Source organism: Corvus kubaryi, unplaced genomic scaffold, assembly GCF_017639235.1.
Source record: "Corvus kubaryi isolate FWS band 111438036 unplaced genomic scaffold, C.kubaryi_AGA036_p1.0 127, whole genome shotgun sequence".
In the NCBI taxonomy this organism is placed as follows: Eukaryota; Metazoa; Chordata; class Aves; order Passeriformes; family Corvidae; genus Corvus; species Corvus kubaryi.
The window spans coordinates 1,196,682-1,210,022 of record NW_024580662.1 but is presented as its reverse complement, the minus strand read 5'-3'; the positions used below and the strand labels follow the sequence as shown (position 1 = coordinate 1,210,022).

At 53.9% G+C, this 13,341-nt stretch overlaps 1 protein-coding gene across 1 annotated transcript in view; it reads left to right on the top strand.

Moving 5' to 3' along the window:
- The window catches only part of RTN4R (reticulon 4 receptor), an 80,539-nt gene extending 67,531 nt beyond the window's left edge, over positions 1 to 13,008 (top strand). The window contains exon 2 of the mRNA XM_042023824.1: positions 11,411 to 13,008. Within this exon, the coding sequence (XP_041879758.1) occupies positions 11,411 to 12,837 (1,427 nt within the window). The 3' untranslated portion in view covers positions 12,838 to 13,008. The remainder of the gene's footprint in view (positions 1 to 11,410) is intronic.
- Positions 13,009 to 13,341: the final 333 nt, after the last annotated feature.

Below are 13,341 nucleotides of genomic sequence, written 5' to 3'. Positions count from 1 at the left end.
ATCTTAGAGGGCTTTTCCAACCTTATTGATTCTACGATTCCATGAAATGCCAATAATTTCTGCTGCTAGATTTCCCAGGAATTTTTCTTAAGCACAGTTGTCTTCTTTTTTTTTTTCCTGATATTATTTTTAAAGGTCCTGCTGTCACAATTATTTATTGATGGCATCCCCTCAGTGCCAGCAAGCCCCAGGCCTGGACCGATGTCCTGGCGGATGAGATGTGCACAAACTCCCCCAGCCTCTGCTCATGGATCTGGATTATCATAATAAATTCAGATTTATGTCAGGCGCTTGATTTCTGCGGCGGAGAATATCCTGTCTATGGAATCAATGGACAGTTATTAAATGGATTAAGAACCAGGCAGCTTAAAGCCCTCCAAATGCGATTGTTGGTGGAGGCTCAGTGCAGAACAAGCTGCTTGCACAGGAGCTTTGCGGGATTCAGCTTCCACCCCGCTGTATTTCCCTCTTTTCATGAATGATCCGGAAAATATCTATAAATTACTGCCCGTAAAGTTGGCAGCTGGCTGAGATTTTGCCCTGATAAATAAAGCTGAAGGCAGGGCTCTAATGCAGAGCAACTGCTTGGGAGACTGGCGACTGGGAAACAACAGGAATCTGAGTCCAGCCAGATGCTTGGCCATCCGTCTGGGAACAGGGAATGGGGCATTCCGGCAGCCTGGGAGCCGCAGGGTCTAAAACTGATTTAAGACCACATTGGAGAACAGGTGGTTATGGACATTTAAGGCCCTGGAGTGGGGAAATGGATGGGCACGGGCGTGGGGGAAAAGGGGAGGCTGCAGCGGAAGAGGGAGCTTTTATCCAGTGGGAACGAGAAGCAGGAAGGGGCTGTCATCCCCCTGCCTGTAATGAGACCTTGAACTGAGGGCCTCGGGCGTGGAAATCTGGTGTGAATTCCTGGTGGAATTCTGTGGGATCTCAGGGCGGGTGTGAGGTGAGCTCAGCCCAGCATGGGGGCTCAAGCCCTGATGAGCTGCAGGATCCCTTCCCCACTGCTCCCTTCCCAATTTCCAGGAAAACAGGAAGTTGTATCATTAGCAGCCTTTTGAGTCCGTGTTTAGCTTGGCTTCACAGAGCTGCACATTGCAGAGGAATATGTTTATTTATAGAGTTATGTTCGGAGGAGTATATTTATTGATGGAGCTGTGGGTGTCGTGCTCCTCACCTGGGGAGCGTGGCTGAGTGAGCTGCACTCACCTGAGACACACACACTTATCAAACACCACTCCCAGCTTTATCTGGGAATGAAAGGACGAGCCAGGGATGTGTGCCAGGAGCCAGGAGAGATGCTGAGGGAAAAGGGGAAAGGAGGGAGAGGGGGATCATGGCCAGGCTGGAGGGGCTGGGTGTCCCAGGGGGAATGAGAAATGACCTGAGCCGTTGAAAGGAACATTGAGGTGGAGACCTCACAGATGGTTGCACAGCTCTGCTCCTCCACTGCTCCCCCCCTGCTCCAGGTGACAAACCTTGGGATGTCTGGAGAGCTCTGGTCCTCCAGGCACAGCAAGGGGAGCAACAAGTCGTGAGCAGGCCAGAGAATGTCATCTCCAGTCCCGCGTGTCTGCTCTCCCATGTTTTCATTTCCAGCTGTTCTTTGGGAACGTGGCTGTGTCCGAGCTTCGAGTTGGAATGTTTTCCCCCTCCCTGTCCTGCCTGAGCTGCCCAGGGCTGTTTGGTCACTCTGCATCCACACACACAACCAAGCTGAGGCCGTGGGGGATGTTTGGAACAACTTTCCCTTCCAGGCTCTTTCCTAAACTTCGTCCCTCACTCCACATGATGCAGATGCTGGGGCTGCGAGCAAAAACGGAGATAATGTTATTTTAGAGGCGAATGCTGCCTCGGGCAAGGGGGCTCTTCCAGAAGCTGTGGGGGCGGGATTTGCAGCTGGCAGGGGGTGCAGTCGCAGATGGCTGGGGGGAGCAGGTGTAAATCCCATCTGGAGCTTCACCTCTCCTCTCTCTGAGTCACTCACACACAGAGCAGCCACCAACGCCAGGCTTGGAGCTGCAGGAAACTCTCCTTCTTCCTAGGAGGGTTTTGAAGCATTCCTGAGGTACTTTGTGCTTCATGGGAGACCTAAATCATCTCGGGAACCTGAGTTTCCTTCCTCTGGACACCTGTTTGTCCCTGCTTTTTTACAGATATGGCACAGATAATCCTGACTTCTGGAGGAGCTGCTTGTGATTCACAATGAATATTTTGTCACTTCATTCTCCCCAGCGTGGGGATGGAATGGTGGCAGGATCACACATGATCCTGCTCGTGCAGTGTGCTGGATGCATCCCATCTGGATAGGATGGGAACGAGGATTCAGACCGCTTAGGATGCCCTAGCACAGTACTGGAACCAGGCACGGCTTTGCTGCTCTGTTCTTAGGGAGCTGCTGGGTTTGGCTTTACTGGGCTGGGTGTGGGTTTGGCCATGGGACTCTTGGCAAAGGCAGCGTGACAGGGACAGATTTGGGGAAGGAATTGTTCCCTGGGAGGGTGGGCAGGCCCTGGCACAGGGTGCCCAGAGCAGCTGTGGCTGCCCCTGGATCCCTGGCAGTGCCCAGGGCCAGGCTGAACATTGGGGCTTGGAGCAGCCTGGGACAGTGGGAGGTGTCCCTGCCCAGGGCAGGGGTGGCACTGGATGGGCTTTAAGGTCCCTTCCCATCCAAACCATCCCACAGTCCTGTGATAGCTGGGACAATACCGTGGCCATCAGTGGCTGTCACTTGGGACAATGCAGCTGTGACATTTCATATGACCCTGGGATGGTCTGGGTGGGAAGACACCTTGATGATGAACTCTTTCCAACCCATCTGGTTCTCCCAGGCTGTGAGGGAGGAGGCCTCCCTCTTCCTTGGCCCCTGAGCTCGGTGTGGCCAGGCCCAGCCTGGCAGGTGCCCGGCACAGCCCTGGGAGGTGGATCAGGATCACAGCAGCTACTCAGAGCTGCTGTCCAAGGTGAATTCAGGTGGATTTGGAGAGTCCAGCAAGTACGTGCAGGCTTTCAGGGATGTCCCCCTGTCCTGCAGCCCTCCTGCCCATTCTCTTCCCCTTTTTGTGCCCGTTTTCCCCAGGTGTGCCCCAAGCTCTCCAAAGGCACATTCCAGGCCATGTGCTTTCACCTTCCCTTTGGGCACTGGGCTGTTGCTGCCTCTCATCCAGCTCCCACAGCCTTGGATCCCTGCCTCTGGCACAGCCTGTCCCCTGCTCGGTGCATCTCCAGGAGATTTTGGCCTCTCCTCCTGCTGTCGCTGTGGAATTTGGTACCTGGCAAAGGATCAAGTCCAACTCACCTGCTCTGAGCCAAATCCCTGCAAATCCCACATGCTTCACGGGGTCCAGAGCCTGCTGGTGTGGTGCAGGGGCTTTGTGGTGTCACACGGGTGGAGAGGACACCAGCACAAGACTTTGCATTAGGTGTTGAGGAGAATGGGACGTGTCCATGGTTTTTCCAGCTGCAGATGTGATCACATCCCAAAAAGGGCCACACTCCTGCATGCAGTGGGGGAACCAGTCCACCTCTGAGGAAGGAAAAGGGAACTGGGATTCTGGGTGGGCCAGCAGCACCTGGGACCTGCACTGTCTGCACAGAAAGGACCAGGGTTGGACTCTGTCAAGCCCAGGGCTGGAATAAACCCACCTAAGAGGCCTTTTCCACAGGAATTCCCCATGTTTTACTTTAAGCTCATCATCTTCTCCCTGTAAAAGGTCAGGAGCCTTCCCCTTCCAGATATGGCCCAAATGGAAAGAGAACAGGTGTCAACCATGCAGATTTGTTCCATATTACACGAGAAGAGCTGAAAATTCTGCTTGTGCTGATTGACGTGTCAGAGAGAGCCCCAGCAGCTGAGGGGCAGAGCACAGCACAGGCAGGAGCACTCACTAGAAAGAGGGCCAGTATATCCATAGGATTTTCCAATGCCTATCCATAGGAAACAGGGATAGCTAGGTCAGGTTTTTAGTGCTTAAGAACCTCAAAGATTATTCCTGATTTCATGAAAACCACTTCAAACACCATCTTTAACCTGTGTAGGATTGGCCAAGTCCTTATTTATTGTTCCCTGTGGTAGGAGAGGCACTAAAATGGAATTCCCAGAGCAGCTGTGGCTGCTCCTGGATCCCTGGCAGTGTCCAAGGCCAGGCTGGACATTGGGGCTTGGAGCAGCCTGGGACAGTGGGAGGTGTCCCTGCCCATGGCAGGGGTGGCACTGGATGGGCTTGAAGGTCCCTCCCAACCCAAACCATCCCGTAATTCTGTGATCCCATGGCTGTTTCTGTGACCTCCTGCTGCAGCTTGGCTGAAGGCTCAGGGAGATGTCCCTGCTCACAAGCCAGCTGACCTCTGAAGCTCTGGGCACTGTGAGCTGTGATAACATCTCTGCTTGAAGGGCAGTGCATGTTTGGGCATGGGATTTGTTGCATGAGGGGTTCATGGAGAGATTCCCAAGCCCAGCTGAGCTTTAATGGACCCTGGCAGCCAGCCTGGAGCCACCCTGAACAAACACAGAGAGGGGCTGGGAATGAGCTGCTGCCACTCACCAGAGGGACCCGGGGACTCCGGGGAGGGATCTTTGCAACGCTCAGCCTGGGGCCTGCAGTGGCAGAAGAGTGCAGGACTACGGGACAGAGCAGAACATCTGAACTTCTACAAAAGTCCATCTGAACCCCTGCAATTGTCCAGCTAAATCTGTGCAATAGCCCAGCTGAAACCTCTGCAATTGTCCACCTGAACCTCTGCAAAAGTCCATCTAAAATGCTGCAAAAGTCCTTTTGAACCTCTGGCATTGTCCATCTGAACCTCTGGAACAGTCCATGTAAATATCTGCAAAATTCCATCTGAAACTCTGCAAAGTCCATCTGAAGCTCTGGAATTGTCCATCTAAATCTCTGCAAAAGTCCATCTAAAACACTTCAAAAGTCCTTTTGAACCTCTGGAGTGGTCCATCTGAACTTCTGCACAAGTCCACCTAAATTTCTGCAAAATTCCGTCTAAATCTCTGCCCAATTCCATCCGCACCTCTGCGATGGCCCACGCTGCCCTGCTATCCCAAGTGCGAAGAGGAAAAGCTGTGAAGAACAGCAAAAACATCTGGAGCAGCATTCCCACAAGGACCTAGGGCCTGGAAGAATCCTGAAGAGGGGAAAGAAGGTTTTATGGCTGTTAGGGAGCCAGGGAAGCTCTGCCTCATTGTGTGCCCAGGGCTTGGAGAAGCTGCCTGGGAAACGCTCTCACTATTTAGAGTTGCATTCCCACCTCTGCCTGCTGCTGGATCCCATCTCAGCCCAGCCCAGATGTCCCTGGCCTGTCTCCCTGCAGCTCTTCTCACCTCCTTTTATTGGAATCAGGACTTTTCCCATTCCCTGGCCTCCCAGGGCACTCCTGGGCTGTAATAATTGATAATTGTTATTGTTAAGCAGGGACCTGATGACTCCTGGGGTTAAATCCCTTGATATTTCCCCTCGGAAGGGCTCTGGTGACCTTTTCTCTGCGAGGCTCTCACACCTCGGTGCCTTGCAGCAGGCCTTGGGAATCCAGCAGGATGGAAACCTTCTGGCTACAGAAGAAACTTTAATTTTTCTGCTCCTTGTCGAGTTCTCATTCAAATGGGCTGAAATACAACCTGTTCACTCTCCCCTTCTCCTTCCTCTCCGTGCTGCTGCCGAGAGAAATGCTGGCAAAGCACCAAAAGCGTAACCCCGCCTAAATGTTCTTAGGCTAAATCCAGGCTGCCGCCAAAATTTTGGGAGCGAGGGATGGGGAGCCACACAAGTCAGAGGTGCTTTGGAACACCCCAGGAAAGGATGGAGCCATCCCAGGGAAGGTTTGTGCTGCCCTGAGCTCCTGGGATGAGCTGTGGAGCTCAGCCCTGAGCGATGCTGAAGAATCAGCATTCAAACCCCCCTGGAGGTTTGGGAGGATGGAGTGGAAGAATTGCACAAGATATAACTCGTTTTTACCTTCTTCCCTTCAAAATATCCCTGCAATATTAAGTCCAAAAATCACATTAAGGGAGTGTGATTTAAGAGGAAAAGATGAACACCCCGGAGTGAGGAAATGGCACAGCCATTGCCTGCCTCCCTGCCGGGATGCATTACGGAAATGACCTTTCAGCCCTGGCCACAGCTGAGAATTTTCCTGCTCAAATCCTGTCCAGGGCATAGCCTGGATGTTCCAGCAGGGCTGTGCTGCCAAAGGCAAGGAAGAGCACCACAGTCCCAAAGGTTAATGGTTCTGGATGCAGTCCCAGAGGATGTGGGACCAGGGACAGGTGCCTAAATTGCTGCTCCTACTGGCGCTCATATCCCAGCACCTCCAGGCAGGGCTGGTGCAGGTCTCACATGGGAGCTGTGCCCAACCTGCCTGCACCATTCCTGCTGCCTCAGGCCCCCAAGGGTGTCCAAAAGGGAATTAGCTCCCTTTTTTTAGGCCGCTGGGAATCATCACTGGTGTTTTGGTGTGAGTTGGGGCTTGAGCTCCAGCCCCTGGACAGGGTGCATCCCCAGCAGAGCCTGGGGAGTGGTTCAGAACTCCAGAGCTCGCTCATCCCAGTGACCCCACTGACTGTCCCACCTCAGAGGGGTGTCTGACACCCCAACACCCCCACGGAGATGCAGAGGTGTCCCAGGATCTGCCTCAGCCCCAAAATGTTGTGCTGCAGCTGCCTGAGGGCGGCACGGACCTGCTCTGTCCCTGCCGCAGGGCCTCAGTGCCCCGGAGCTGTGACTCTGGTGCCTGTCCCCGGTGTTTTATGGTGCCAAAGCTTCACCCCGTCCTCTCCTCCCAGCTGGAGCTGCTCCAGCTGCATCATCGTGCTCCATCCTTCCTCTCCGCAGCAGAAGGGAGAGAAACTCCAGACTACTCCGAACCAGTTGTCCTTCCTCATTGACCTCTCGGTTCACCTTCACTTGAAATGCATCAAAGCGCTGCCCCCTTCCCTGCGGCACAGGCACAGCCCCACCTTTGGCCGCAGGACAAAGCGGGAGGCACCGGGAGCAGCCAAGTGCGCAATTTCAAACGATGCCCATGGAATTTCAAACGATGCCCACTCCAAGCCGGAAATTCGGCAGCTCCAGTGTGTCCCTACTATAAACAAAGGCAAAACGCTGTGTGCATCAGCAAAAGGCTTCGTATTGTGAAGTACTCCCTTTATGTCCGAGCAGGAGAGAACTCAGATGGTTATTGACCCTCCACTGCAGGAAAGCCACATTAGAATATCTCCGAATCAATCGAGGCGCGAGCAGAGCAGCAGGGAGAGGCCGCGGCTCTGCAAACGGCACCAAATTGCTGCTCACTTTGGCCTCCTGGAAGAAGTTTGCAAAGCATCTGTTGGAGGTCTCTGGAGCCTTTTCTTTCTAATTGCCACGTTTGACAAGGCGATGGCCCAGGGGAGCGGCGGAGAGGCAGATAATGGACCCACTTTAATTGCTTCCAGTTCCATGAGTCAGAACACTCGGGGATGGCAAAGGAGAAGCACTGCAGCTTCACTGAAGGAGCTTTCTGGCTTTTAAGAAAGCTCTGGAGGAACAAATGCTAAACTCAAAGCCAAAGTCTTGGAGGGACTGAAGGTTCCAGGTTCTGGATTTTCTTTCATCTTTTGCTTTTGACAGGAACTCTCGAGTTAAGTTTTAATCATGTTCTGCAAGAGGGAGGGATGGTTTCTCGGCTAAGAGAGGAGCGGATGGGTGTCATTCCAAGAGGCTTTTCATCAGGGATGGGCACTGAGAGGGGTCCTGAGGTGGAAGAGTCCAGCTGGAGGTGCAGGATCCAGCATCCAGTGGTGGTGGGAGCTCACTGCACATACAGAACTCGGCATGGGTTTATCTGGACGGTGAGGGGAGGATGCTGTTCCTTCCTGGGAGCTGAGCGTGGCATGTTCTGGGAATGGGCAGACAGGGAACATTCTGACCTCCCTCCTCCCTGTAACACCCGTGAATCACAGAATCCTGGAATGGTTTGGGTTGGGAAGGACCTTTAAGCTCATCTCGTTCCACCCCCTGACTCCTTCCACTGTCCCAGGTTGCCCCAAGCCCTGTCCAACCTGGCCTTGAACATCTCCTGCACTTCTGGCCTAAGGGCAGGGGGTGTTTTTCCTGGAAAAGGAAGGACCCCATGGCCAGAGCTGAACCCAGTGCTCCAGGAAAACAAACAAATCAAAATATCCCAGTGCAAAGTCTGGGTGGCTCATGGCACTTGGTGGCCACTGGGGTCTGGGACATGCTGGAGCAGGCACAGCTGCTGGTTGGACACCAGGCACTGGAGGAGGATTTTGGAGGAGCAGGGAAAGCCACGGCAGGGTCCCTGGGGTCTCTGTCACAGCACACCCAGCCTGGCTGGGGATGAAAGTGTCACCTTGGCTTTCCACGGCTTCATCCACTCCTGCCCGTCCCTCTGGCCCTGCCCTGGCTGGGACTGACAGCGGCTGGGCTTTGTCGTGGATCAGTCAGAACACGGCTGAGCTGCACGGCGGGAAAGTCACTGGAAAAAGGCTTTGGGGAATGATTGACAGGAACTGTCTCGGTGTAAGGAGCTAATCCGAGCAGCTCATGAACACCAGGTCCCTAATTAAAGCACATAGCCTGGCCCTGCTGTAATTAATTTCCCCGTGCTGCTGGCTGGCAGCGCTCTCAGTGGCACTGACTCACCGCTGCTGGCAGCCTCCGGGGCATCGGAGCGGGACACGGGGAGCCGAGGCTCGGAGCGGAGCAGGATGTGCCCCTTCCCTGCTGCTCCTCTGTGCCAGCCAGGAGCCGCAGTGCTCCGGCTCTGGGCACACCCAGGAGCTGGGACAGGACCCTGCTGCCGGCCCGGGAGCTTCCCATGGGAAGAGAGATCCTGTGGATCACCCGTGCGCGCTCAGCTGCCAGGATGGGTGGCACCGGGCAGGGTGATGCTCATGGCTCATCCTCTGCCAGCTGCCTCCTGTCCTCTCCTCTCTCCCCGTGTATACATGGATTTACATGGATTTATCGTGCCCTTGGCTGGAGCTGGGACAGGGATGGCATCACTGCGGTTCCTCTTTGCACTCCCACCGCTGTTTCCATGTATTCCTAAGGCCTGTGGGATGCACCCGGGCTGTGGCTGGATTTGCCCCAGGCCATGGCAGGGAGGAGCAGCTGGGGACAGCTGGGGACAGTGTCCCAGTCCGAGCTGTTTTGCTGGAGTGGGAGGTGTTGCATAATGAGGTGACTCCCACTGCTCCGGTGTCACCCCATCCCCATCACCCCAGTCACGGAGCTGAAGAGAGAGGCTCCAGAAAGTCCCATTTCCCTGCCCACGGGGTTTCATTATCAGCTGCAGAGGGATGGCCGGAGAGTCGCCAGCACTGTTTTAATTTCCCAGGAGGCTGCTCTTGGTGTGCCACGGCTCCAGCGGGGAACTTCAGCTGTCTCGTGTTACTGTGCTTCCTGCAATGGGACGTGACACGTCAAAACATGACAAGGCAGCCAAAATGTGTCACAACACTGCGCTCAAACTCTGCCTTGCAGGGCGGCTCAGCAGCTGATAACATCAGGCCCCAGTTATCTCTGCATGCTGAGCTGGGGTTTTTATCCCTCGTGGAATATGATATATGGGAGCCTCCTGCCTGTATGGGACTGTTGGATCACACCAGCTTTATTAACTGCACACGGGGAATCGTTTTGACCAGGCCGACACCCACACCTGGGATCCCGGCCTGTTCTTGCAGGAAAGAGACTTTCCCACCTCAGCTTTTCCAATTGTTATTCCTGCAGTAAACATTTGGCGAGGTTTCCGTGTGATTTAATCTGTTATTGTTGGTGTTTGATGTGGTTTCATTGGCCACATGAGCACCTGCCAGGCTCTAAGGGAGGAGCAGGTTTTGCCTTTGGGTTCCCCCTCGGGAATTTGCAAGGCTGGATGCAGCTCCAGTCTCCCCAGTTCATCCCATTCTGCACCGCTGGGCTCTCCTGTCTGGCTTTTTGAACTCTTCTTTTCCACCTTTCTTCGTAATGAGGCATCAACATCCCTGAACGAAGTTTTGAGTGGTTCAGAGGAGGAAAAACCCTCCCACAAGAGAGGCAAAGCTACTCTTGTCCCCGGGCTGGAGACTCCCAGCCATGGGGAGGCCGCATCCCTTTGCCAGAGGTGCTGTGAGGAGCTGGGAAGGGGACACGGTGTCCCTGCTCACACGTGGCATTCCCAAATGGATCCCCCCGCTTCTCCGGCTGCTGCCCATTCATTTCAGCTCCCTTTCGGAGGAATCAGACTAATTACTGACTGCTAATTGCTGGGAAAGCACTGCTGGCACTGCTTCCCTTCCCCACCGGGAGCAGGGAACAGCCTGGCTCTCCTCAGGTGTCTCCGCAGGAGCTTCAGGGACCCTCGAGGTCCCTTTGGAGAAGAAAGAGCAGCAGCTGCTGCTCTGTCCATCCCTTCCCTCCCTCCAGGCTCATTCCCAGCTCCCCAGCTGGGGAATTTGGTGAACCAAAATGCTTCCTTGTGATTCCAGTGCAGCCCAGCTCCTGGGGAAGCAGGTGGGCATCACCAGGAAAAATTGTTCCTCTCAGGAGTTTTCCAGCCCCATGGGGCTGCCTGCACGCTTGGGACACATGGAATCTGTTCCTGCCTGGCACACTTGGGGGGGATCCCTGAATGAAGCCTGCCATGTGCCTTTCTCCTACAACAGCACCGTGGAAGATCCTGCTGTTTCCTCCTCTTCCTCCATGGCTGCACAGGTTCAAAGAAAAAACAAATGGGGAGAGAGGAAGCAGGAATATGTGTCTGAAAGTTTGAGCAGGAGAAGGAAAGGATCCTCTTGGCCCTGAGACTTCTCCAGGCAGGTCTGACCTGAAAGTTATTCTGGGAATGTCTCACAGTTATTTCTCCCAGGAAGATCAAATCCATCCAAAATTATTTGTGGAAAGCCACAGTTCTGTTTTGAGAGCAGTGTGGGGACACCTGCTTGTTTGGAAGAGTTGTTCTGTGACCTTGCAAAGCGAGGAGCTGGTGGCAGTGCTGGGATGGGATTTGGAGTTTCCTGGTCCATCCCAGGTGCTTTTCCAGGGGCTGAGCTGTGCCAGGTGTGCCCACGGCAGAGGGAAATGCCCTAAAATTCAGTCCCTTTGCTCAGGTAAGATCTTGGGAATAGGGCTGGTGTTGGATGTGCAAATCCAAGTGCTGATCCCTCTCTTTCATGTCCCGAGGGTGCAGGGCAGAGGAGACACTCAGACTCCATCTCTACAAGTGTACATTGATTTAGGCTTTTGAGTTGAGTGGTAGGATCCCATTTTTAATCCTACCTTTTAATCGCTGGCTGCCCTGGCATCTGGTTGTGGTTGGTGGTGCCGCACTCAGAGGGGGATTGCAGGCTCCTCTGCAAGGAGAAGCTCTCTCCATGACCCTGCCTAATTCCCACCCTTTTCTTGTCATTCCTCAGGAAGCAAACTGCTGATTTTGGTGCTTTGCTTGAACATCCCATCAGAAGTGGAGTCCTGCCCCGGGGCGTGTGTATGCTACAGTGAACCCAAGATCACCATCAGCTGCCAGCAGCAGGGGCTGACAGCGATCCCCACGGAGATCCCCATCCAGAGCCAGCGCATCTTCCTGCACAACAACCGGATCACCCTGGTGAGGGCCACCAGCTTCACCTCCTGCCGCAACATGACCATCCTGTGGATCCACTCCAACAACATCAGCCTCATCGAGCCTGGGGCCTTCTACGGGCTCACCAAACTGGAGGAGCTGGACCTCAGCGACAACACAAACCTGAAATCCATCAACCCCGTCACCTTCCGGGGGCTCGTGCACCTCCACACCCTGCACCTGGACCGCTGCGGGCTCCTGGAGCTCTCCACGGGGCTTTTCCGAGGGTTGTTCTCCTTGCAGTACCTCTACCTTCAGGATAATAACCTCCAGATCCTGCTGGACGACACCTTCATCGACCTGGCGAACCTCACGTACCTGTTCTTGCACGGGAACAAAATCAAGAGCTTGTCGGAGAACGTCTTCCGCGGGCTGATCAACCTCGACCGGCTGCTGCTGCACCAGAACAGGGTGAGCCTGGTGCACCGGCGCGCCTTCCACGACCTGGGGAAGGTGATGACCTTGTACCTGTTCAACAACAACCTGACCGTGCTCACGGGGGACACCATGGCCCCCCTGGTGTCCCTGCAGTACCTGCGCCTCAACGGCAACCAGTGGATCTGTGACTGCCAGGCCCGCTCACTCTGGAATTGGTTTAAGCAGTTCAAGGGCTCCTCCTCAGAGCTGGAGTGCCACCTGCCCCCTCGCCTGGCAGGGCGGGACCTCAAGCGGCTGCAGAGCTCCGACCTGGATGGCTGCGTGGACTCCTTCAACCAGATCCGCACCAGCGTTTTTAGCACCAAAACCAGGTCAGGGAAACTCCCGACGGGGCTCCCCCCGCTGGGCTCCCACGACGGTTCCTCCAAGTGCTGCCAGCCTGAGATGGACAAGTCTTTTATTTACGAAGCTAAAGGCAAGGCAGGGCCCTCCTCCCACAGCAGCCGCTCGTCCAACAACCACCTCAAGGAGAAGGAGAACATGTCCAGGCCCAAGTACATGGAGACGGACCCTTCCAAAAACGGCAGCAACAAGCAGATAAATGATTCCCCCTTTGGGACCTTCCCCAGCATTGTAGACCCTCCTTTGACCAAGTTGAGACCCGAATTTCTAGAGCCCATTGAACCTTCCACAGTCCCAACCAAAAAGAGGCAGGGCTGCTCTAAAAAGAACAGATCAAAGGCCCAGTGCCGGCTCACCCAGCAGGGGAACAGCTCCACGTTACAGCTCAGCCTAAGCCTTTTGATCCCCCCCTTGCTGTGGAGCTTACTGTTGTTCTGCTAAAATTAACTCTTTTCCTGGGTTGATGACACTTTAATACTCGACTTTTGCTGACCTCCATAAATGTTGCAAACAAAAGCAGGACTCCCATCCACCCTGAGAAAGCTTTGTTACACAAAACTTAACTGGATGCCTTTATTAAAACAAACAAACAAACAAACAAACAAAACAAAAAGACAAATACTGAGATGTACATAATTTATTTGTCCTGAAACCTGTGAATTATACCTTTGGTCTTCGGAACTGCACTTGCCCACAAAGCAGCTTTTGCTACAGCAGATGGTAAAGAAATATGGTTTATTTACAGGAAAAAAAAAAAAAGTGTAAGAAATGCTCTGAAAAGAATGTCCAAAATCTGTTTGTAACTCACCATCACACTGAACAATGTTGCAGGTTCCCATTTGCAGAGGTAATGGATTTTATGCTGTTTTAATCCTATGTTGATGACTCTTGCAGTTTTTCCATCTCCATTCCATCCTTCCATGTTTACGGGCAGCATTTGTTAAA